Source organism: Myotis nattereri, assembly GCF_964212035.1.
Source record: "Myotis nattereri genome assembly, chromosome: 16".
NCBI classification, from domain to species: Eukaryota; Metazoa; Chordata; class Mammalia; order Chiroptera; family Vespertilionidae; genus Myotis; species Myotis nattereri.
In genome coordinates, this window is record NC_138091.1 from 30,186,773 (window position 1) to 30,213,428 (window position 26,656).

Genomic DNA, 26,656 nt, shown 5'->3' on the forward strand with positions numbered 1-26,656 from the left:
CATTTGCTGAATGAATGTGCGATGCAGGGACCCCAACGAACCACTGAGGGTGGGTCTGGAGGTGCTTATGTAATGACAGACGGTGACCAAATTGCTACCTAGAATGTGGGTCCAATTACAGCTTTTCCCCCTTCCTACCCTTTCTCCATCAGGTGCCCAGCCTGTCTCAGGAGATACTGACTATTTAAAGAGTGTTTGAGCCTGGCCGGTGTGGCTCAGTGATATTGAGCAGTGACCTATGAACCAAAAGGTCAGGGTTTGATTCCAGTCAGAGGCACATGCCCGCCGGGTTGTGGGCTCAATCCCCAGTGGGGGGCGTGCAGGAGGCAGCGGATCAATGATTCTCTCTCATCATTGATGTTTCTCTCTCTCTATCTCCCTCTCCCTTCCTCTCTGAAATTAATAAAAATATATTTTAAAAAAATAAAGAGCATTTGTTACAAAAGAGACGAAACCATTAGAAATCCCGTGGGGACCACAGGCCTTGGGGGAGTTTGATCCAGGGCCACTGTAAAGAGCTAAAAACTGCACAAGAATTTTTTTCGAAGCGTGCTCCTCAACTGCTCCTCCGGTTGTTTCCGTATGAAAACGCTCTGCAGGTGGGTGGGCTGTCCCCGTAATTTTAAAAGCTTGGCCACATGGGAAGGAGCTAACCTTTGTCTAGTGCCAATCCCAGGGCAGCATGCATGCACCAGACACTCCTGGCTTCCTGTTTCATCCTACGGCCGCGCTGGGAGGGGGATGCCCTGCCTCTTTGCAGATAGCAACCGAGGCTCAAAGGTGATGAGAAGCTCGCCTAAGCTCACCCAGCCCATCTGCCACAGGCTGGCTGGTGCCACGCCCACTCAACACCCGGCCCCCAGATGGGATGCAGAAAAACACTAGTGATTTTTGATTTTTTTAAAATTTTTTTTTAAGAGAACCAGATCCTTTTGCTCAATGCATTTTCCTGACTTTTGCAGGGACATTTGATGGGGCGTCCGAATTTGGCCTGCTCCAGACGGCAAGGGGGCCTGGGACCTCTCCCAGAGATAAGGTAAGGCTCCAAAGCGGATTTTCCCATTAGGCCTGGCAGGTCTGTTTCAGCCTAAGCACTTCTGGCTGCAGCGAAAGTCAGAGGGATAATGAGCTGTGTGGGAGGATGAGCGCGTTCTGTCGTGTTGAAGAGGCTGCCGGTGAGAACAGCTTAACGCCCCTCCCAAAGCAGCTACACGTTACATGGCTGGGATGGAGGTGGGAATGGCGCGGAGCATAGAGCATGTTGGCACTGTCTGTTTGAAACAGCGAAGGCCGCCTTGGCTGGGGTGGCTCAGTGGGTTGAGTGTCGTTCCCCCAAAAGGGTGCCGGTTCGATTCCTGGTCAGGGCACGTGCCCAGGCTGTGGGTCTCAATCCCCAGTGGGAGGCGTGCAAGAGACAGCTGGCCAAGGTTTCTCTCTCTACCCCTCTTATCTTCCCCTCTCTCTAAAATCAATCAAAATACATTTAAATAAATAAAACAGCAGAAGCAGCAGAAAGACATGAATGCAGCGATTCTAACCTTGTGAAACTAAAAACATTCCCCGGGTCCTCTGGGGAACCTTCCCGGGGCTCCGGGAGGGAGGAGGTGAGCCGTGGCCTTCCGGGTCAGTCTCATTGGGAGAGCTTTCCCGTTCCACTCCTCACCGAATTGGCCCATGAAAAGAGTGGACATAACCCTAGACACCAAGTAAACATGTGGAGGTTTGGAATGAGAGGAGGTATTATTTTCAAAGGCCTTCCTCAGGGTAAGTCCAGTAATAAACCTCTGACCCAGGAATTGCACTTCTGAGAATGAAAGGAGGCTTGAGGCTTCCTGGATTCAACCCGGCTCTGCCACTTTCCTCGTACAAGGAAACAGCCCCTTGGGTGCGTTTCCTCATCGGGAAAATGGGGCCATGCAATGACCTACCCATTGGGTTCTTTATAAAGATGAAATGAGGTGATCCATGCACCTCGCACGGTGCCCGCTAGAGGAAGCCCTCGATTGCTTATTATTGCCTCGAAGACCCCGTCCTACGCACGGACACAGCTATGCCGCAGTGTTCCCTGCTCATAAGAAGGAAAAATGGAAAACAATATAAAAATCCAGAGTTGAGTGAATGACTAAGCGAAATAAGCTGCATATATCCCGTCCAGAAAGCCGATGGGGCCTCTGAAAATTCCGGCTATGAAAATGATATAATGATAGTTGTAAATGCTTATGATAAAATGAGTAAGAAAAAAGGCAGTATGTAAAACTGCATGTATGGCATATTTACAAATGTATAAAATACACAACAAATCCCATAGGTAGGGGGGAAAGATTGCCAGGAAATACATGAAAATGCATTGGGATGAGTGCACTCAGGGTCACTTTTCGTGTTCTATTCTCCATTTTCCAAAGGGTTTTATATATTTTAGAGTCAAAATATATGCAATGTTTAAAATGATGTGAAAGTTGGTTGTTGAGTATCATCTGCCTTAAGGCCCAAGAATTGCAGAACTGGGTGCAGTTTATTGTATTGTGTTCAGGAAGGAGGACAAGAGGGAAGGAGGGTGGTCAAGGTCATTCCCAGGCTTATCCATTCTTGATCGTTGGTTCTCTGGAAGCTTCTGTAAACGAGCTTTATTTGGGACCCACTGATCTTTCCACCCCAATTTCTCACCAACGTTCCTGTCTTCGCTACAGATGGGAGGAGACCATGCTCAGAGGGCTGGACGTGTTTATTTTTATTTTTTCAAATATTTTTTATTGATTTCAGAAAGGGAGAGGGAGAGAAACATCAATGATGAGAAAGTCATTAATCAGCTGCATCCTGCACGCCCCCTACTGGAGATCAAGCCCACAGCCTGTGCATGTGCCCTTGACTGGAATCAAACTATGACCTCCTAGTTCATAGGTCCATGCTTCACCACTGAGCCCTGCCGGCCGAGTATTGGATGTTTTTAAAGCAGGGAGTCATGCTCAGATTGTCTTAGGAAGATAACGCTGATAGTGTGGAGGATGAGCGCATCGGAGGGGTGTAACCGGTGGCAAAGGTACAAACAAGGAGGTGGCGGCAATAGTCTGGGCCTTGCAGTGAGGAGGGAGGTGAGGAACCAGACCGGGGAGTTGTGACTGGGTGGAGCTGACAGCTCTGGCTGACTGGCTGGGGCTGGGAGTGTGTGAGGCAGAAATCCAGGAAGGATGGATGAAAGGCCTGGTGTGTGCGTGTGTGTGTGTGTGTGGGGGGGGGGGGGGTGGGAGTGGGGGGGGTGGTAACCAAGGGTAATGGACTTAGTTTGGGGCCATTGAGTAAAATGTGCCAGCGGCATGTGGGCTGTTGATGGGAGAGGCCTGGCCTTCCGAAGAGATACTGATTGGGAAAGTGGTAGCGATAGTGGACATTTGCTCTAGACGGAGGTGAGGGGCCCCTGATGGACCCCAGAGCGGGATGCTGGGCAATGACCACGCCTCACGACACTCCGTCCTCGAAATCAGATGCCACGGCAGTTGCCTGAGGGCTTATGGAGGCTCTGACTGCAGAATCGCGTTTCCTTTTCTGGGAGCTTGCCCGGTGAATTTTCAGATCCAATTGTTGGATGCCTCTGCTTTTGCCGACTGAAAGGCGTGGTGTGCGGTGACTAGGAGGCTTTGGAACTGGACAGACCTGGTGCTGGTCCTGGCTCCTGACTCTGTTTCCTACTTGGCAGGAGGGAAAGAGTGACGTCTAACTCTCAGAGCTGTCAGGCCTGCGGTGCGATGCACGTCTGATTGGTAATTTGAAAGCCTGTAACCTCAGCCCGATGGCGTATTATAAGCCAAAAGGCCATTCTTGAGAAAGGCCCATCGTTTATAAAAATGACACCCTTGGGTCCTGACTACTATATTTTAAACTGGAAATGTGTGTTAACGTTGGAGCTGGCTCTGGCATTCCAATTAGTAGAAAGTGGACTAGAAAGTTCTAGATGACAGGGCACATTTGTTTTTCTTCCCACCATGACTTTTCAGAAAAAGGCTGATACATGGATTACAAATCCAGACAAGCTCAGGCTCTCAAAAATGCATGCTCATGTTCAGTCATCTAGCTTAGACACGGTGGAACAAATCCAAGTAACAATTTTATTCTGTCTACAGCACACGTTTTTACATACATTTTAGTGGTTTTTGTCAGTGTTACAGTTGGGCAAACTTTAAATGAATCCACAGAAGTTAATATATTAAAAGTAAAATATACACAATAAAACAGCAGGCAATCCGGATGTTGAGATTCATGCAGGTGGGGTGAGGACGGAGGACCTCACCTCTGTAAGAGTCACCAGCAGATATCAGTTCTGTCCCTCCTCCCCATATAATTCACCGAAATTGGAGAATTCTAAACACACACACACACACACACACACACACAAAATAAACTCTCTTTGAAAGCCGTGTCAGTACAAAAATTCAATACAAGCCTAAATGTATCATCCAACCAACAGTTCCATTGGTCAGACCTGTTACTCGGAAGCAGTCACTGTCGGCACCTGATCTAAAGGCAAGGCTGTCTCATTCATTAAAACACCAACAGGAGATTAATCAACGAAGTAGCTAATGTGTTAATCTTAATATAAGACACTGAGGGAAAACCAAAGGTAATATTTTAAATACCACTCCACTAAGCCAGGAAATAACCCATGGACTACAGATCCATGCTTTCAGTACTTTCTACCTGAAACGGAAACAAGTGTATGGGGAGATATAGAAGAAAGGTAGAAATGTGAATTTACGCCTCTAATTCCACAGTTTAAAAATGAGCATAAACTGATAACACAGAGCGAGGTGACAATGACGACACTGTCGGGCACCCTAGAGGCAACACCGTGGACGGTAACGCCTGACGGGAGTTTCAGCAGATGGCCAACCACCGACACCAGAGCACAGGCAAGGAGGACCCTGAAGGGAACAGGGCGAAGGCGCAGAGAAAAAGGGGCCTCTTTTGAAAAAGTTAATGGATATCAAAATATTTCTCCATCATCAGTAAACCAAACTAGTCAAGGCCGTGGCCCAGAGCAGCCCGGAACTCGGAGTCAGGGTTTGGCAGAAAACGTCTGGAAAACTGCGGTTTTTAAAAATTGGCAATTTCTCCGGCCCCGTGAAACCATCCGAAGAGGCACAATGTTGGTTCGCCTGTGGAATGTGGACGGCTTGCTGCCAGAATGCACATGGGCGGGGACCCGCAGAGATGCGTGTCCATGGAACTTTTTCTTTCTTTTTTTTTTTTAATGTACAAAAAAACGAAGTTACTGTTTAAAAAAGAACCATGTTGTGTCAGGATAAAACATGGTGAAAGTAGTGTAAGTTCTGCCCATGATTCTTTCCGCAGCTGATGGGAAAGTGATAGAAACGAGTTTCTCTTCAAAAGGAAGCTTTGCTGTTGCACTGACTTCCACAACCCGACCTAGTGATTTAGAAAAACCCATGTAGTAAAGTCTGTAAAATCGAAATACAAAATTCTGGTTTGTAAACATCAGTTGGCCAAGTCTATCCAGAGTCCTGCATGACAGTGGAATGGAATGAATAATTAGTTCACTACCTTAACAGATTCGTCCTGGAACACTCCAGAACATAGCATTGATACTTTCACAGTAATTATAGTCAGACTATATAAAGAAAGTCAGTGCATTTGTCTTTTTCCTCCTCCTGTGCAATAGGCAGCTCTTGCCCCTCTCCCAAGTGCCATCGCTGAAATAATACTGGTGCGGACACCTGGTGCCGAACAGTCATAAATGGCGCACGAAGTCTGTGGGGCTCCGGTAAAGATACTTCCAGATGGCGTAGTAGTGCACGGCGGCGGCCGTGGCCACAAACAGGTGCCAGATGGCATGGGCGAACGGGATGATGCCATCGCTCTTGAAGAAGACCACGCCCAGGCAGTAAATCAGGCCCCCGCAGGCGAGCTCGTGAAGTCCCTCCGTGTTGTTCTGCGGGCAGAGGAAGCAGAGGGAAAGTGTGGATGTTACGGAGGTGACAGCTACAGAGGGTCACTTCAGCCCCCGCTCTGCCTCCTGATTCTAGACAATGAAGTGTCCCTGCACAGGCAGCGTCCCGGTCTGTAAATTGAGTCTCTCGACATCGACCTGGATCACCCTTTGGGCGACATGTCTTGACCCAACCCAGCAGTCAGGTCAGGGGTCCCCTAGTGCAGAGCAGCACATTCTGCAGATGGTAACCGCATCCAGACATGGCAGTTCACTTTATTTATTAAAGTTGTTATTGATTTTTAGAGAGAGAAGAAGGGAGAGGGAGAGAGCAAACCATCGATGTGAAACATTGCCTCCCACATGGCGCCCCACTGGGGACCGAGCCCACAACCCAGGCATGTGCCCTGATGGAATTGAACCGGCAACCTTTCGGTTTACAGGACGCTGCCAAACCAACTGAGCCACACCAGCTAGGGCACGGCAGTTCACTTTAATATAGAACAATCCTTGGCTTTCATCTTCCCCTTTAAAGCTTTCTTCCTACTAAGGCGCCCATGCCACTCCATTTGTAACCTACAGTCTCGCCCGAGTTTTCACTTCCTGTTGTCCTCAAGCCCTGCTCTACACTGATTGCTTTCCTGAGACTTTCCCTGCCTGTCTGAGTTTACGACATCCTTATGGCTGACCCAGGAAAGTCATAACCAGAAGTGACCTCAGAGGTGGGGATCATATAGTCCCACACACTGTCTAACCTAGATGTGGCCAGGCCTTCTTGTCTTTGAGCGTGGTGCTTCCTAGCTTAGCGGGAGGTAAACAGACATGTATGATCTGGCACAAAAGGAGAAACTTTAGGCCGCTCTTGGTTTTCGAGGACCTAGGCCCAGCTTCAAGATTAAACTGTGTTGTACGAATGAGAAGGGGACAGAGCCAGGCTTAGGAAGTTGACAAAACAGCTCAATCCCCTGGATTCCCGGGACCAGGAACAGAAGGGTCTTGGGTCCTGCAGGGTTGGTGGAAACCTCACCAGATGGTGGCAAGGCCTTGGAAGGGGGCGGGCATGTGGGTGGCCGAGAGGCCTGGGCGCTGACAGCTGTGGCCTTTACGCCTTGCAACAGGTCCTGTGGCCAGTTGAGCAGTGAGCACAGGCAAGTTCTAATGCAGCCGCCTACTTGAACGGGCCCACGGGCCCAGGCCAAAGCAATGGCAGCACCCGATGACCATGCCCTAAGAACCAGGCTTTGCTAAATGTCCTCTCAAAATAAACATTTTATTAGAGGTATCACTTTATATCCCAGTTTATTACTTCCAGAATAGCTATAATAATAAAAGCGTAATATGCTAATTAGACCAGACATCCTTCCAAACATCCTTCCAGACAACCTTCTGGACAAAGGAAGCCGGGGCTGCGAGGGAAGCCTGGGTCCCGGGTGCCTGCCGGCAGCTGGAGGGAAGTCAAGGTTCTGGGTGCCAGAGGGAAGCTGGTGCCGGGAGCTGGGGGAAGGAAGGCCTACTCTTGCATGAATTTCATGCATCAGGCCTCTAGTTTTACTATAAGCTCCTTATCTTTAACCTGAAAACACATAGAAATAAAGAAAACAGAAAGAGAATAAAAGAAAAACCAATCATGAAGTAGTAAAGTATATGAATCTTGGGAATGTCATGCTATAGAAAACTACAACTTTTTAAATAAAATTAAATTTTGGGGGGTGACATGGGTTAACAAAATGACATAGGTCTCAAGTGTACAATTCTATAATACAGTGAGTACACATGTCACGCTTGATTCTAAGTTCTGTGGGGGCAAGTGTGAGGATTATCCTGTTTGATTGTAACATTACCACTTGTAAAAATGCCAATTAAAGATTGAGGCTGATAAAAATACTGGATAAACCTGCTCTGATGATACCCAGGGGGAATTTACTTCTCTGGTGGTTGATGACCTATCTTCATAGACCTTGCTTATTACATTGTTTGGGTGTCCTCAATCGCCCTCTAACTCTAGGACCTTCAAGACAGATTTTCTCATTTCAGTCCTTCACCTCCCTCGCCAGTCCCTGTTGCCTTTAGCAACTAAATTATGTGCATTCTTGGCGCTAGGGAATTGTCAAGCCATCATATACCTCCTATCTCAAAGAGCATATTTTGTTACATTCTCTTAAGACAGATTCTCTGGAAAAAAAACAAAAAACAAAACATAGCTAACCTGTAACTAATTCCTAAACCATTATCAGGTATTTTTGTGACCAGAACTATGTTAGTAAAACTACATTGCTATAATGTGCCTGGCCCTAGCCAGGTAGGTCAGTTGGTTAGAGTGTTGTTTCAATGCTAAGGTTGTGGGTTTGATCTTGGTCAGGACACATACAAGAAAAAAACAATCCTATATAATAAAAGGCTAATATGCAAATCGACTGAATGGCAGAAAGACCAGTTGCTATGATGCACACTGATCACCAGGGGCAGATGCTCAATGCAGGAGCTGCCTCCTGGTGGTCAGTGAGCTCCCACAGGGGGAGTGCTGCTCAGCCAGAAGCCCTGAGCTGGGCTTACGGCTGGCAAGCACAGCGGCAGTGGCAGGAGCCTCTCCTGCCTCTGCAGCAGCGCTAAGGATGCCTGACTGCTCCCCGCAGGCCTAAGCCAGCAGTCGGACATCCCCCAAGGACTCCTGGACTGTGAGAGGGCACAGGACAGGCTGAGGGACTCCCCCATAACCCGCCCCCCCCCCCCCGCCCCGCCAAGTGCACGAATGTCATGCACCGGGCCTCTAGTGAATGCATAAATAAGTGGAACAACAAATTGATGTTTCTCTCTCTCTCTCCCTCCCTCCTTTTTCATTTCCCTCACCCTCTCTTCCTTCCTCTCTCTCTCCCTAAAATTAAGAAAAAATTGTGCCTGTGAGCTCAGGAGTAAAATTATAGGTACAATTCTGACCATGGCAGGCTGAGAAGAGAATTCAAACGAACTCATTGTGACTTCCTCAGTTAACACAGAGGCTAGTGCAGAAATGTAGAGGGTAGGACACTGGGGTGCAGAAGCTAAAGGCACAGTAACCAGCTGGATGGGATCGGGAGGTTGTAGGGATTGGGAGGGTGTGATCACATGTGTTTGTTTCAAGTTGACAGCTACACATAGGTTTCTCAGTGGTAATTTGGTTTGAAAGGAAGTTCAAAATGAACCAAACGACCTTTTAAGGACCTTCCAATTCTTAAGATTTAAGAAATCAGTAATTTATATTTTCTTCATGTAAGGAACTTCAGAAGGTACCCTCTTCCATATATTTCAGGTTGAGACACTAAGTGATTCAAGAAGAAATACCCACCTTCACATAATCTCACACTTGAGTGGGGTGAAGAGAAGAGTGGGAGTGAGGGTGGGCGAACAGAAAGGTTACCCAAAAGAAACAAACACAGAAGGTTACCACCGGGGAACAAACACACCTAAATGTACAACTTTCCCAAACGATATAGACAGTAGCCAGTACAAGTTCCTGGCACTTTGCAATTTATATATATTTTTTCGTTTGAGTCTCTAGTTAATGAACATATCATAACGTCAGCAAGAAAAACTGCATATCTCATCTATGGACATGTAAAGAGTCCTAGTGAGTTAAAAGGAAATAAGGTGAAATAAGTAAAATTATGAAGCCATTTCTTACCATTGATGTCACCACCAAGGCTGGAGAGAAGCCCATTGTGAGATAGAAAAGGAGCTCAACCAACTTATACCTGCAGGATGGAATGCAGTTCATTTAATGTGTCTATTCCTACAACACTTAAACCATTTCCATATCAGTTTTTTCTTTCAAAAATCCAGTAACCTCAAGTAATCAAATAAAATGTATTACCCCTGTAGGAGACTAGTAGGCCTCTAGCTGAAACTTCCTGATTGAGTAACAGTGACCTAGCATTTCCTATAGGACTGACAAGGCCTCAGCCGCCACATGCCCCCTGGAAAATGCTTTCCGCCGGAACAGTTACTGTTGGATCCAACCCACCATGCCCGTTCCCTCCCAGTTCCAGAGGGCCTGCCCGAAGTGCCACTGCCACCCATTGCTCTAAGAAACAAATGAGGCAGATGGGCAGAGATGCAGCTTGAGCTGGTTTCTACCAGTGGCAGAGGGAGAGTAGCCCTAAGAAACAAAGGGTGTGTATTTGTGTCTCGTCATCTTGCATCTTCACACCAGAATTCCAATTTGTAAGGCTCATCATCACATCAGGCTACCAAAGGTCTGGAACGTCAGAAATTGTATTGAAACTGCACTTACATATTTGCCTAATCAAACTAGACCGGAAGCTCCTCAAAGGCAGGGGCCATATTTATGTATGTTTGGGTTGCAGGGCCTACAACAGTGCCTGGCACCAGGGAAGGTACTCCCTAACACCTGCCAACCCGAATGGCCAAGTGAGACTCGCCTCTCATTCTCAGTGTTTTCTACTCCAAGTCCACCGTGAAGGAACCCTATCAGGGAACTGGGGAAGAGGGGTTTGCAGGTATGGTTTACATTAGGAAGTCTGGAATAGGAGAAAAGATAGTTGTCTTACTTTACTTCCTATTTTGTTAAGAACATAAATTAGGTGCCCTAGCCGGTTTGGCTCAGTAAATAGATTGTCGGCCTGCGGACTGAAGGGTCCTGGGTTCAATTTCAGCCAAGGGCACATGCCCAGGCTGCAGGCTCAATTCCCAGGAGGGGGCGTGCAAGAGGCAGCTGATCAATGATTCTCTCTCATCATTGATGTTTTATCTCTCTCCTCCCTTCCTCTCTGAAATCAATAAAAACATATTTAAAAATATACAGCATCTCTGGAGACCAAATATACATTTTTTAAAAAAGAATATAAATTAGGGATTTGAGTCCAAGAAGCAAACTGTTTCCTTGGATTTATATATACTGCATAATACCACTCAGAATTGCTAATTCTGGGGGACAATGCATTTACGTGAATTTCAGAGTTGGAGAGAAGCTAGCAAAAACTACCATTGTCTTCTGAAAAGGGAAAATAATGCTTTGTGGTAAACAGAAATTATGCTAAACTCTGAGAACCATTCTACCAACCACAATAGATAAAGAATTTAATAAACTGTGTCCAGTGACAATGATTTCTTAGTTGTGAGCTTCCCAAATTCAGACATATGCAATAATGAAGAGCTGTGGCCTAGGAACTAGGACACTGGGGCCCCAGTTGCAGACGAGTCACTAATTAGATGTATGTCCTAAATGTTCTCGTTTTTTAAGCATGAAGCTGGAATAGATGACTTTGAGGTCTTCTCTAGAGTGCAGGTGCTAAATTTCAATCAACTTTCCTTTTTATATTGCTTAACACTTAGGTCTATGCCTACGAATAATGAATTAATAACATGTGCCCCATGGTTAGGATATAAAGGGTTTAGATGCCCTTCCAAACCCCTCCTTCTCAGGGAATCTAGGTTCCTATCTAGGTAAGTGCTGTGCTGGGCACTTAATATCTATTATCTTCCATCTTCATAAGAACCTTGAAAAGTAGTTCTTTTTCTCCCGTGATGACTGTAAGTCACAGGGGATAAGGCTGGTTGCTCATGAGGCCAGTCTTCCTGAGCATGTGAAATGAGGTCCTACTGAGTCTCAGGGGCAGTCACCTTGTCCCTCACCTACACCTGGCCACCCTGGCCACTCATTTCTTCCCGCAGCAATCTGCCCACCGATGATGAATGCCAAGCATGGTTCGGAAGATTTGTTTAAAACAAGATATTTTCTCTTTATGTATTTCTACTATTTGGAAGTGCAGAGAGAGAGCAAATTGTGGAGATAAAACTTAGGCGGTTACTTTTAAAACAATCAAATGTAAATTATTTTCTCTTACTTTTCATGGTAGAGAAATACATAAATGGTTCCTCCAGCTGCCATGAGCCAGATAAACCAACGCATATGAGATGCCAGGGGTCCAAGTTCACGGAGATTTAACCTAAAAATGTAAAATGACAACAAAGAACAGAGGTGATAAATGAAGGGAGCTCGCAGAACCCATATTGTCCTCCAGTCTTACAGGTGGGAAAGCAAGTTCAGGGATAAGGCCAGGAAGGAGAGGCACTCAACAAGCCAAGGAGGCGTTTGGGGAAGTTGGGTAACATGAGTCACTCAAAGATAAAATTGTCAGCCGACCTTTAAGACTCAGAATTACTTCCAACGTGGTTTAGAAACAGAAGTTACTAAAAGGAGATACGTGGGTGTCCCAGCACACCTGGGAGGCCCTAATAAGGCAGGCTGCTGTGAATTCTGCTTGCCTTCCTGTTCTGACGATGTATTTGAGAGCAGATTACTGACAAAGCTTAACAGGAACCCTGAACAAAATCCTGACCGGGGATCACATAACCGCAGCAGATACCTAACACACAGACCTGGCGTCTCCACTATCACCCTCTCTTCCAAGAGAGAACATGAGAAGAATTTCCCCAACATATATTATAGATGACATTTATTAGAATTGTACCGTGGGCTTTTGTGAGGCCTGAATGTTAAAATGCTGCAAATACATTTGTACTAATTTCCTATTAAGGATATGAGAGGGGGAAAAAAACCCAACATTGTTCTGATTGGCTAGTACTGTAAAATTAATACCAAATGGAAAAAGTATCACCCACGTATCAAAGATGACATGTGAACAACTATTTACTGTAAAGATGTGATTCCTCAGCCTACATTTAAAATTGTCACGGACTTACGTTAAATTGATGTGCACTTCACAAAAGCCTTTAAGGGTTCTCTCTCCAATATAATGCAGACCTGTAATTTAGTAACAGGTGCTAGAGAGAGAGAGAACACTTCCTTTTTACTCCAGTAGATACTTAGATTTCTCGTGCATGACGGATGCTGCATGAGCCAGAGTCTAGAGGCGGCTGTTTCTAATGACTGCTGTAGTCGATGGCATGATGTAAATTTCTGAGTATTTAAAACTGGACCACGTCTTGATAGGGAAAACGAATGTTTCTTTAATTACAGTTTTCAAAGCAACAAAAGATTCTATCTGACCTCAATACCAAAAGGGCAGGAAGATCAAGGAAGTTGATCAGAGTACCAGATATTTTAAATAGCGAATACATTTGGCTAGTTCTCTTACTCATACATCTAAAGAAATGCATTCCATATACAGTAGTTACTGTGCTGTGAAGTACTGAAGACAAACAGTATACATTTCAAAACTGAGCTTGTTTTCCTCATACATATTTTAGCATTTCCACTCAATTAGATGTCTAAGTATTCTGAACAGCAGTAGAGGTATAAAAAAATAGAGAAGGCAAACGAAATGGATTTCAGAAGTGAGGGTGCTACTTAAACCCAAGTTCACAACACTTCTCTTTAATGATCCAATGCCAGACATATATTCTGAACAGCAGCAACTTCCTCCCCTTCAAATCTGCAATCTGACCCAAGTAGGTCAAGATGGAAAAATAACGCACATATGTATGTGTGTTGCGGGGAGAAGGGTTGGGTATAAGCATGGGGCCGGATATAGGGATAGGAGGAAGGGGAGAAAGGTCTTGGCAATTCTAGTATAAAAACACAATTCTTCAAAAATAGAAAGACTGTATCTTACCATGGCGCATAAGATGCAGCAATGAAGAAATAGATAACCATTCTATCACACATGTGGAAACATTGCTCCACTGTCCTAATGGGAGAGAAAACCAAGTTAGTTCCCAGATCATATGCAGACTGGAAGTATGGGTTATCACTCCAGTCCAGAAGATCCTAATTTAAAAGGGCTAGAAGCTGGGGGTTGAGGATGGAGGGAAAGAGGGGTTTTTATGTTTTTTGTTGTTGTTTTTTTTAACTCCTTGGATGACTATGATTCCTAGCCAGGTTCGGCCTTCCTAATTTTGCTTTCTAGATCAGCGATTTTCAACTAGGGTGCTACCAGAATTTTTAAAACGGGCAACACTTGACTATTTAGTCAGGGGCACTGACCTCTTTTCCCTTAAATTGTCAAATAAAAAAATGACAACAGCCAACACAATAGCTGTCTGGTGTGAATGAATCAAAACTATACCTACTTTTTGTCCGATTGGCAAAAACTATGTTCTTTGGTGTGCCACAGAATTTCAGTAATTAGTTTATGTGTGCCATGAGATGAAAAAAAAGGTTGAAAATCGCTGCTCTAGAATTGTTATGCACCATCACAGCAGGTAAAGTCAGACCTGAAATTTTATTCAAGATCCTCTACCCACCTCTCTGACCCCTCACTCTCCTCACATGTAAGATAGAAATAATAGCATCTCTACCGAGTCTGTGTGAGCATTAAATGACGTAACATAGTCATATGTTTAGCACAGGACATCGTAGGTACTCAGTGAATGATAATTCCCTTCCCTCTTTTACTTAAACTAAGATTACACTTGGATATTTAAAAAAAATCAAGGCAGAGCAGAAATGCCCGTGTGGGTGACAATTCTGGCAGTGCCATTTCGCGGTTCAAGAGAATCTGGTTTCTGTTGCACCTTCCTCTCCAGCCCCTGGCAGGGAGGCCCTGCCTCCTGACGTATGGCATCTACAACTCTTTATTGATTTAGAAATCTAGACATCAGAGCCAAGTCAGCTGAGGCAACCACAAGCGTGGGGCTTGCCAAGAAGATAATGAAGTGCTCTGGCCTCTGGCTCTGTGATGGTGTGTCCTGAGCAGCCAGCTCAGGTACTGCTGATGCCTCGTGCGAGTGTGTCTACAGCTCCCTTGGGATTCGGTGCTGTGGTTTTATTTTTAAGCCCGGGGAGCTGTCCCCTTACAGGCAAGGTAGCAGACTGCATCCTGCCGGCAGTATTGTGAAGGATGGGGTGAAAAGCACCTTGGGACTAGGAGTCAGAAGCCCTGGGATGATCAGATTCTGCAGGGATTGCTGACTCGAGCAAGTCAGGCCACATCTCTGAGCCTCAGTTTCTCCAGGTGAACATTAGCGGGTTTGGATTAGATGATCCCTCAGGATCCATCCAGCTTTAAAACTCTATGACTTCTATGATTCCACATGCAAGGAAACCAATAATATATCATCAACCCCAGTCCTGCTCTTAAAGAAAGCATGTCTTTTTAATATTGGATTGTTTGAACAGTTGGAGATATTTTTGGACATTCTGTAAAACAAAAAGATATGTTCTGATATTATTTTAAGTCACTCTAAGTCTGCTCTGAATTCTCCTTTTTTGGAGAAGAAATTTTGCCTGTTGGGTTGTGCAGAATCTATCTCATAAGCAACTAAATGGTGTGCTGCTCCCTTTGTGTCCCCCCAAATCAGTCCTTCACTCAGAGGGGGAATGCTCCCATGTCCATCTCATTGGGAGGCTCAGGGCCAGAGTATTTTTGAAAAGTGCCTGGCAGCTAATAGTAGCAAAACACAGGAATTATGTCTGAAGCCCACACGTACACAGGACCTAATTCGGAAGCTGAACTCTGCAGGACAGTGGCCCCAAGCTGCCGTGTACCTCCTCACATCTCACAGTCCCAGAGTCTTTTGTAATTTTCAAATCACTTCCACATGCATTATCTCATTCAGCTGTCACGATAACCCGGTGAGGAAGGCATGTCACCCTCACTTTAGTGATGGAGAGACGGGGGCTCCGTGAGATCCACAAGGTGACATCGGCAAGGCTAACCTGGCAGTGCTGGGGCTCACAGCCAGCCGCTGCCCCCCAGTTCAGTGCACGCGGTCACTGCCCCGCGCCAGCAGCGCCCTGCAGTGCCTTCTTAGAGTGTGCTTACGGCATTGGCACATAGGTCTCGGGATTTTAGCTGTTCATCCTGGGGAAGCAGTACCACTTGTTGGTTTCTGAGCAAAGGCCTGCGCTGCTAGATACGTGAGGGTCCTCAAACCTGCCCAATCTGTAGGAAGCTTCCTAAGTAATGGGATAGCATTAAAGTCTGCAAGGTGGGTCCTAGCCAGTTTGGCTCAGTGGATAGAGCGTCGGCCTGTGGACTGAAGGGTCCTGGGTTTGATTCCTGTCAAGGGCACATGCCCGGGTTGCAAGCTCAATCCCCAGTAGTGAGAGTGCAGGAGGCAGCCAATCAGTGATTCTCTCTCATCACTGATGTTTCTGTCTCTCTCTCTCCCTCTCCCTTCCTCTCTGAAATCAATAAAAATATATTTGTTAAAACAATAATAGTAAAGTCTGCAAGGCAGGAGAATGTCTGCTCGCTTGCTGCATCTGGCCTACACATGCCGTATGGGAGGCTGACCTGAATCAACTATTCCGACCTTCTGAAGTAGCGAGCGATCCACTGTACCTTAGGTGGCTCTTTTTCCATGACACCATGTGAAATACTGTGGAGACGATGAAGAGGGCACAGAGGCCCAAGCCATAGATCCATGCTGTTATCTTCTCCCAGCAGTCGTCTGACAGCCGATGGAGGAGGGCGCTGCCCACGATGGCCGGGACAATGAGGAACTGAGGGAAGGGCACAGCAAAGTGAATATCCCGGCTCTTACCGAACTAGACTGTGCTACAAATACGCAGGATTACCAGGGATAACTTTTTTTTTTTTTTTTTTAATAAGGGAAAGTTTATTTAGAAGAAATGGGCTCAGGAAATAAGTTACAGAGGCAAAAGAAGGGCCCTTGGAGCTTAGGAGAAGGAGAGAGGCGAGGAAACGCGCCCTGGGGACAGGAGTGGGAGAAAGGCACGGGCATGCTCCATGGAGAGCCGCTACCACTCAGAACATACCAGGGTACTTTAGAAAGGTCGCTTTAGAACAAACACTTGCCTTTCTTGGGTAATCGGAAGGAGAGCTGGATGAAGTAGTCAGTTGTACTGGAAACAGGTACTGCTATTCAGAGCCCAGGAACTGTACACAACTTGACTTCAAACAAATTTTAATCTAATGGCACATGTACGCCGCCTACCTATTGTACTAACACTGCATGAAATAAATTACACTCGTCACCAAAGGACTAAATTGGTCTCCTTTTCTGTTGCTTGTCTTCAGACTAAACACCATTTTTCCTCTAAAGCCTCACTAAATGTGACTTTCAAAGGGAATAATGAAACCACAGAAAAGGGAAATGTATAATGACACAAGAAAAAGGCCAATGTTAGGCCATTAATAGAAAAACTATGAAAATGCATACATATTCACAAACACTACACCGAAAAGGAAGAAATGCACCAATGCATTCATTTATTTCTGGGTAGTTTTACTTTCCTTCTACATTTTTTAGTGTTTTCTAAGTTTTTTATACTGAGCATGTTTTGCTTTTATAAGAAAGAAAAAAAATTAAGAATTTAGAGATCAAATTAGCTCTTTCTTCAATAAGAAATAACATCTGTGCCCTGGCCAGTGTGGCTCAGTTGGTTGGGTGTCATGCAGTGCACCACAAGGTTGCTGGTTCAATTCCTGGTTGGGGCACATGCCTGGAGTTGCAGGCTTGGTCCCCAGTAAGGGGCATGCAGGAGGCAGCCAATCAATGTTCCACTCTCATATCGATGTTTCTTTCTCTCTCCCTCTCCCTTCCCTTCTCTCTAAAAATCAATTATATATATTTTATATATATATATATACATATATATGTATATATATATATATACATATATATGTATATATATATATATACTTTTTTTTTTTTAAGAAATATCATTTGTACTGAGGAGCATAGCCACTGTGGTAACAGGGAAGGTGTGTCTACCAGTTTCAGGGGATCATTTAGAAATAAAAAGCACCTTTATCAACCAAATGATAAAGGTCCTTGCCAAATGAACACAGCTGACTATCCTGAAAAGGCGATCATTTCATTCCAGGGCGACAGTCTTCACAAATCGTTTTCTCTGGTTTTCCTATGACTAGGGTGCTTACTATTATTCTTTTTAAAGACCTTCTCAGAGGAAGCGAGTCCAGGATGGACAGAGGAGACTGTAGGTCAGAGCACTGGACATGCTCACAGTTTCTGGTGACAGGACCCAGCACGGATACTCTGGTAGATAAGGTCACGGGGATGGGTAAATCCAACTAATGGGGTGGAAAAGTTCCTTGGGAGAACTGCCCCCGCCTCCCTGCAAAGCCTTTTGGGAGGATGAGAAGGCAGAAAACGCATACTCACTGCATGTGTGTAACAGTTAGCAGCATGTTCATAACAAGTTGGTTTGTAGCGGCCATTGGCTGGGGCCCGGTGGTTCATGAACCTGTAGAAACAGAAAGACATCATGTGAGAGCAGCTCAGAGCGTGTGAAAAACAGTGGGTAGCCTGCCCATGGTTGTTTGGTCTATTCTAAACAAAGAGGCGGCTGCTGGAAACACCTAGTCACGGGAACAGAGCTGAAGCCACAAAGCAGGTGTACACTGAGCCCGCAGCAATGATCCTAAAGCAAATGCCCTAGTTGATTCTTTCAGGTCATTCAAAAGAAACACCTACCTACCCAAAGCAAACAGAAACCATATCCACTCCCTTCAACTGGTACCTCTCACCGCCACCCGCCCCCCCACCCCCCCCCAAAAAAGGCACAACCAAATCTTAACCGTTAACAGAAAGCAAACCAAAGGGATTTCTCTAAACTTTACAAAGTCCAGTAATGGCCACTAAATGAAAAGGGACACGATGCATTTGAAAGGTTTCTATTTTTGCTCTCAAAATTTAGAAAGCTTTATACATGTAGATCTTTAAACCCTACATCCCATGATCAGCCGGCCTGTCCCACTAGTTTCTCTCTGTGGCATTATCTGTTCCGGCAGCAGATAATAAATAAGTGACACCTGGCTGCCTCAGGCCACCTAAACAAGAGGTACGTCTTCACCCGAACCCTTCCTCAATTAAAGGAGTTTCCTTCAAAATCCAAATGCATGACTCGTAGTGGAAACCCTGGCTCTAAAATTCAAATATACACACAAATGTATGTACCTAAGTTATCAAAATCTGTGCCACACAGACCCATATCCCATACTTCCCTTGGGGCTAACTCTGTGGCAAGCACCCAGGCAGTGACAAGCATGATCACTGCAGCATTCTTCCATTTCATTGTGTAGGTGAGGGTCCCCCAAGCCCCACCCACACCCATGCCAAAGGGGTTCTGGTTTAGTCTGTCTGTCCCCTGGAAAAGGGAGATGTAAACTCAGGAATATAAAGCAGCCGCCTGAACGAGAGGCAGAGAAGCAAATGGAGGTCCAAGAACCCGGCAGCCTTCAGGTCTCGGGCCCCCGCTGCGTTCCTGTGCTCGGAGCCTGCGAAGCATCAGCAGGCTTTGCACAATAAACTATCTTCGTGCTTGAGCTAGTTTGCGGGGAGGGGAGCGTGGACTTGGTTGTTTGCCACTAGGCACTCTGACTAGTCACACCTTATTAATGAACACACTGAAGAATGGTACCTGGCTGAACCAGAGGGCAGAGCCAGGTGGCCAAAAATAGGCTAAAACGCATGGTCAAGCCATTCCAAACAGTGTCTTGTTTATGAACAAAAGACTGGCACTTTCTCCCTGAATTAAGAGGGGCCATTGTCCTTGGAGCAACTAAAAGAAAATACAATGGCAGTCCCTCGTGACCCCACAAAGGGAAAATCCACAGGGGAATGAATTTGGGAGCGTGAAGGCCCGCCAACGGGTTAGCTACCTAACATGGGTGTAAATACATACCCATCGAATGGAATTCACCAGGTGGCTTGGAAACCGTGTAAGAGAAACATGCAGTTAGCAGCTTCAGAATGGATCCGAGCTATGCTCACACATAAATAAATCTTTTCTCCCCTGATGATCCTTTAAATAATTTTACTAATTTCCTAAGGGATGGGAGTGTTGCTATCCAGCTCTTATTTGTAAAAAGGAAAATAATGACACTCTTGGGACGAACACTTTCTCAGTGTCCCCAGCATTCAAGGATCTGCCACATCATTTCCCTGAGACATAACAACAGAGCTAGAAGCCCCACGCCCTGGGAGGAACTGTAAAGGGTAAAGGGCAAGGCTCCAGGATGGATGCAGAGGCCAGAGTAAAATCGGGAGTGCTCTGTGGAGGGCACAGTAAGTAGGGTTTGCCCACCCACCAGTAGCCCCACCATAGCTGCAGACTAAAATAGCAATTTATATCTCTGGCAGCCCAATCTAAAAATAGTCAGACCATTACACAGCAACCGGGGTAGACTTTCACATTTTTCTGCTAAAAGCCAAGAAGCTGGTGGCCATGCTTGTCACAGCTCAGTCCCTGCCCACCTGGGATCACTCCGGTTAAAAATAAACTCAGGAGTTGTGGAGAAAAATATCCCACCCATGTGACTTCAGGTAGGCTCTGTTACGGACAGAGCCCAAATTGGGCAAGGGGCACAGGTCGGAGAAACTGCAAAGAGCAGATCACTGTCTGGGGCGCAGTGGCACAGAGAGCACCATTGTTTAGATGGGAAATGCACAACGCCATTTTCCCACTTCTCCCTGATCTGCCAGGGCACAATCTAGCCTGCTTAAGAAATCACTCCCAAGGCCCAAATGATGTAAAATGCCAATCAACTCCCCCACACTGAGCAATCAATCCATGTGTCTCTGTCTCTCTCCCTCCCTTCCACTCTCTCTAAAAATATCCCTAAAAATGGGGCCCAGCTGGCATGACTCAGTGGTTGAGTGTCAACCTATGAACCATGAGGTCACGGTTCGATTCCTGGTCAGGGCACACGCCCGAGTTGTGGGTACAATCCCCAGTGTGGGGCATGCAGGAGGCAGCCAACCAATGATACTCTCTCATCATTGATGATTCTCTATCTCTCCCTCTCCCTTCCACTCCCTTCCTCTCCCTTCCTCTCTGAAATCAATAAAAATATATTTTTTTAAAAATCAGTGGAAAAAAAATATCCTCAGGTGAGGATTAACATACTACTACTATTACTAATATCACTTCAGCCTCCCCCCCCCCCCACCAGAGCCCTCATCACATTTAGTAAGATTTTTAAAATGTGTTTGTTATTTCATCTTTCCCCACTATAATGTGAATCCCGTAAAGGCCATCTTGTCCACCATTTCACTTCCAATCCCAAGCACAAGGCCCAGTTTATTGCTGGAGCTTAATGAATAGGTGCTGAATGAACAAACAGAAAGACAGACATTGCAGCTGAACTGTTTTATCTTAACAGAGCAATATCCCACTGTTACTGGTTTCAGTGGGGATGCAGCAGGTTCTGTATGTAACAAAGAGAAACAGACTGTCTTGGAGCCAAAAGAACTCCGACTCTCGCGTAAAGAAAATTCTTAAAGGCCCAGACCATGGACATTCCAAGGACTCCTTCAACATCACTTGATGGGGCAACATAAGCTGACCCCTGTGCACAGTCAATTAAGAGTTCCCCTTTATGAATGAGCGTATTGCCAGAGGTGGTGACAGTGGCAGGGGACATGTAACTTAATTATTAAATAAGGGAGAAGGCAGATATAAGGACACTACCCAGGCCTATGATTCAATGCTCTGAGAACCTGTGCAAAAAGGCAACGGGCAATCCTGGAAGACTTCCTGGTGCCTTCGAATAAGGTGTTTTGCCTCACACTCCATTTGCGTGGTCCCAAGGCTGGGGCTGAGGAAAGGGGCATCCTTTCCCTTGCTTTTCGGTTGCAAGGCTGGAGAAATGAGGATGCACCAAGAAGACACAGTAGGAGCTGCTGTGGGTCCTAGGCCTCTCCACTGTACCCATACATGTTGCAGGGTGCGCAGTGGGACAGACGCGGTGAACTGGCAGCATGGGTGATAAAAGGGACAAGAAATTGAACCTTTGATCTGCCCTTTCCCTAGCTGTGTGACTAGGCCAAGTTCCCTTTTATTCTTGAACCCCATCTGTTCTTCTGGTCAATGAGTATAAAATTTGTCTTCCAGGGTTATAGTTGAGGACTCGCTGAGTAATATACAGGGTGAGCAGAAGTGGGTTTAGAGTTTTTTGTATGGAAAAAGACATGTAACAGGTTATGATTATTACAAATAGCTTTACTAACTCAAAAAAAAATGTCATTCACAACTGTAAGCCTACTTTTGCCCACCCCTGTACAAATACCCAGCCACTACCTGGCAAAGGTTGGCACTCGCTGTTAACAGTTATTCTGATCAGTCAGAGATGCTTTGAAAGGGAGAGAATGATGGGGGGCAGGGAGGAGAATGTAGGGGGTGTGGGAAAGAACTCAAATGTACAAGTGATAAGGCAAAAGAGATACAATATGCCATGTCCCAGTGGAATCTTTCATGCCGTAACCTTTCCTATGGTAAGCCATGCGTGCATAAAGCCCAACTTCGGACGGCAGGCTAAGCGTCCTCCCAGCCCTCCTCCACAGTAATGGCAGAACGCTGCAAGTTGATCTGAAGCGACAATGACCGCCAAGTTTCCCTTATGAACAAACCAGCAGGGTGTTCAGGTTTTCTTGTAATGTAGGCAGAGCCACAAGCTATGGCTTAAATGAAATGTGTTTACTGAGATCAAATGCTCTCCAATGGAGTCCTGATAAATCTATCAGGAGGAGCACATGTGTTCAAAGAGAGGGTGCCCTTCCCTCTTGTTCCTCTGTAATTTATCTACCGTAACCACCCTGAATGCTCAAAAGCTATATAAATGAACGTGGCTTTAAATGCTAAGAGAACAGTACTCTTAACATTTCAATGTGTGACCACAAAAGCCAGGACTTTTTGTTGTTATTATATTACTTTTTACTTTCAAGCTTTATTTCTAAGTTCAAATTGACCCTGAGAAATATCTTTCCAATCTAGTCTATAATACAAAAACAAGAAATTATGGGACCACTTAGTGTTCAAAGAAAATCAGGGTAGTCCTGGTCGGATAGCTCAGTTGGTTAGAGTGTTGGCCTAATACACCAAGGTTGTGGGTTCGATCCCCAGTCAGGGCACATGCAAGAATCAACCAATGAATGCATAAATAAGTGAAACAAATCAATGTTTCTCTCTCTCTAACAATCAATAAATTAATAAAAGAAGAAAATCAGGGCATATCTAGATGTCATCAAGAAAATAACTGTTAAATAGTCATTGATATTGTGTAGCCACTGGGAACACGACAGAGTCTGGGCCACATCAACAGAAAATGATTGTACTTTTCATTTTTAAACGAGTAAAGCAGACCACACAATCACATTACATCTACGACAGATTAGAGTCCAGCAAAAAGAAAATAATTCATTCAGGTGAGATAGATGAATCCTAAACGAAGTGGATTTTTTTTCATGTCTCTTAACACTGTTTTAATGTTTGTGCAACCAAGAGTAAAACAAGCTCAAATAAGGAAGGGGAATTTCACAGAATATTGCCCCTGTTCTCTGCAAACAGGAAAAGCACAGACATGCAGAAGTAAACCAAATCAAACAAACCCCATGCACAGGGCTTCGACAATCATGCCCGAACCCAGGTTGCAGTCTCCGTGAAAAAGCCCCCCTGCCTTCATTCCTGACGTCAGGGTCTAAAGCCAGAACATCATGGTTCCTTTTCGCCTTTAGAAGCACCGATATGATGTTCCCACTGGGGGAACAGTGCCAGGCATTCAACACCCTGAGGGACATTTCAGAAGTGAATCCAAGTCTTCAAACTGATTGTCCTTCCGCTAGCACAGTCCACCACAAGGCTTCCTTCCCATGTTTTGGCTTCCAGAGCCGGGACTGGGGGAGGAATGAAATCAGCTTGATGGGTGAGTGGGCATGGAAGGGTTAGAAAATCGGAAATAAAACAAATGCACTGAAAATGTTTCAAAGAAAAGGTTCGTGCCTAAAACCTCCACAATAACCTCCTTGGAGGATTCCAGGCCTTCCTTTCCTTCTTGCAAATCCCGCCTGTCACTAGCTTGCTGGCTGGTGGAGGTCTGGGAATGGGAACAGCGGCCCGATTCAGACAAAGAGACGGAGAATTACCACAAACACAGGGGAGGTGAACTTTCACCCACTTAAATGCCGAAGAATAAGAGAGAGAGAGAAAAAAAGCCAGAGCTTCCTCTGGGAACCACGGGCCAGCCTCCGTCCATGGCTCGGTGGCAGGGACCCAAAGCCCGGATTAAGGCCACGGCGCCTCCACCGGCCGGCCGGCCTGCTCCCCAGCTCCCCAGTCGGGGAGCAGCCTGCCATCCTTCCGGTGGCGCGCCTCGGTTCCTCCTCCGCCTTTCCACCGCGGGCGCCCCAACAGCAGACCTTACCACCACCCGGGTGCTAACTGGACCCTTCGCAGTGCCCCGAAGAGCGCCGCCCGGGGGGCGCTAAATGAGCCTGAGAACCTTCCAGGCCCTGACAGCGCCAGGCAAGCTCAATCGGTGGAGCGTGCCTCAGTTTCCCCGTTGCCAGGGCGTTTGCAAAGCACCGAAAAGGCCCAGCACCCCAGTTGTACGGCAGATCTCGCTGCAGGGCGCAGCAGCACCGGGAGCCCCGCAGGCTGTGGGGAAAGGGGTGACGGCCAAAGCCAGAGTCTGTGGGCCCGGGGGCGGCGCCTGCGATTGGGGTTCGGGTCTCAGAGCAAGCAAGTGCCCCGCCTGGATGGGGACCGGGGGAGGGGGGGGATGTTAAATCGGATGAGCAACGGGGATCTGGAAACCAGAGGTCCGCAGATCGCAAGGGGTGGGGGTGGGGGGACCCGGGTCAGGAACCAGGTCCTGGTCCGCCGAGGGAGGAGATCGCCCAGCGACAGCAGGGCGGGGAATCCCCGGGAGCTGGTCCCCGGCCAAGGCGGATCTACCGAGGGATGGATCCAGGTGGGGAGCCGGGACCCACAGGGGAGGAGGTGGATCTGGAGCCCGCGCCTGGCACGGGCTGGGGAGCCGGGGCTCCATCCCTCTTACCGCTGGAATCGATTCTGGAACCTCATTGATCCTCCGCTCCTCCTCGCGGGCCGGGAGCTCCGTCTCGTCTGCGCCGGCGGCCGGGCGCGCGGCCCTCATGGGCTTGGGTTGCTCCGGAGGCCGCCCGGGTGCACCGCGGACCGCTCGGCGGAGCAGGGCCGGAGTGGGTCAGGCCGGGGGTCGGGACGGAGCCGGGGCCAGACCGGGCGGCTGGGGGCGGGAGGGAGGCCGCTTAAACGGGCCCGGCACCTCCCGCCTCCCGCCCCGGCTTCTCCGCCCCTGAGCCTCCGCGCCCCGCCCCGGAGTCCGGCTCCACCCCGCCGGCCCGCCCACCTGCGTGCTCCCCGGGCCGCCGGTGCATGACGGCGCCGGGCGGCCAATCAGCGCCCCGAGCGGCGCGGCGGCAACGCTGCCATTCATTTCTGCAGAGCCCGGGCGGAGGGGCGGGGCCTCGCGGCGGAGGGGCGGGGCTGTGGGGAGGAGCTGGGTCTGGAAGGGCGGCGCGCTTCTATAAAGGGTCTTGTTGGCCCGTGAACATAGAAGAGGCATAGGGGAGAGAAGAAGAAGTTATAGAGGAGGAGGTGGGCCAAAAATCTTATCGGCAGTTGTGAAGAAAGTAGCAACAAACGAGGAACCCCATCTATGTTCCAGCCCTGGCTCGGAGTCATTAATTCATTCTGCATCATTCGTGTCTTCATCCTGCCTTTTGTCCCTTCATCATTTTGAGGGTCAGCTTCCCTATGTGCGAGACTCCGGGGCAAATAAAAAAACCTTTCCTTGTCTGTCCTGTGAGGAACTTAAAATGGTCTTACTCAGATTCTTGAGAACCACAAACAAAACAAGGATGTCCTCTACAGGAACCCTTTCATGTTGTCTTCCAATTTTTTTTTTTTTTTAATCCAAGCAGTTTCCAAATAAAATAAAAGTAGTCTTCAATCAGGGTCCTGTTGCTGAACCTAAACTCAGAAGGCTTGCTGGAAGAGAGGTTCAACGGAAAGTGAACATGCGTGATTTCTTGATCCTTTCCCTTATTCCTGGAATTTAAGTGTGTTCCCCTCCAGGTAGCCTGTTCACAGGCTTCCCTCCAAACCCTAAACTGGAGACTCTCAAGGGGACATAAGGCCAAGCCCTTTTACGAGTGTTTACTATGTGTGCAGTGGAGCATTTTTGCAAAGCCGGGAATTCTTTCACTCATAATTCTAATTTCCTTTCCTTTAACACCTTCTAAATGGCCTGATCTAGAAGGGTGTTCACCAGGGTTATCTCATTAATTTCCCCCCAGAACTCCAGGAGATAGGCATTATCTTACTCATTTCACAGATAAAGAAGCTGAGAGGTTTAGAAACTTCCCAAAAGCAAAACTAAGATTTATACCTATCTTTGTCTAATTTTTAAGCCTCCAAATCTTTCCAGTACAAATCTTTTCTAACTGCCTATCCCTAAGTTTTAAAGTAGTATATCTCTTTAAAAAAACAAACACAAACAAAAAACACCCACACAAACAAGATTTGTTATGGGGTGGGGCCACACATTAGTAACAAAGAAACAGAATTTCCGGAGGATGAGGCCCAGAAATCAGGATTTAAAAAAGATTCTCAGGTGATTCTAATGTGCAGCCAAGGTTGAGAGCCACTGAATTAGAGGAAGGGGTGCAGGAGAGAAGGACGTCTGGAGATGGATTTTGAAAGAGATGATGGGGCATGACTTGGCATAGCCTTTCACATGGGGAGAAAAGCTTGAACCAAGAGGAGAACTGATCAGTGTGGAGAAAATTTATGAGAGGTTCCTTAGGGTTAGAAACACCAATCTGGATGGTATTGACCCAAAGGAAAAAAACAAACAAAACAAGTGAGATACAAATCAGATTAAATCGATAGAATATAATATGTCGATCTACAGTGGTCTCTTCCACAGAAATGCAGGAATATTAACAGAAAGTGACTTATTTAAACAATCTGATCACAAATTCAAATCAGCCTCATTGTTGGTGAAA

General features: G+C 46.6%; 1 protein-coding gene across 3 annotated transcripts; it reads right to left on the minus strand.

The window, feature by feature from the left end:
- Positions 1-4,081: 4,081 nt before the first annotated feature.
- MMD (monocyte to macrophage differentiation associated) lies at positions 4,082-24,959 on the minus strand. Of its 3 annotated transcripts, XM_081109160.1 has the most exons (8): positions 24,664-24,949; positions 17,990-18,071; positions 16,660-16,755; positions 16,183-16,343; positions 13,510-13,584; positions 11,779-11,880; positions 9,597-9,666; positions 4,082-5,941 (listed from the first exon to the last, which is right to left on the minus strand). In XM_081109160.1, exons 4-8 carry the CDS (start codon positions 16,209-16,211, stop codon positions 5,741-5,743), a joined length of 477 nt encoding a protein of 158 aa, XP_080965286.1. In that variant the 5' UTR covers positions 16,212-16,343; positions 16,660-16,755; positions 17,990-18,071; positions 24,664-24,949; the 3' UTR covers positions 4,082-5,740. The 3 variants fall into 3 exon arrangements, with proteins under 3 accessions (XP_080965286.1, XP_080965284.1, XP_080965285.1); XM_081109158.1 differs by lacking the exon at positions 16,660-16,755 and having other exon boundaries at positions 24,664-24,959; XM_081109159.1 differs by lacking the exons at positions 11,779-11,880; positions 16,660-16,755 and having other exon boundaries at positions 24,664-24,959.
- Positions 24,960-26,656: the final 1,697 nt, after the last annotated feature.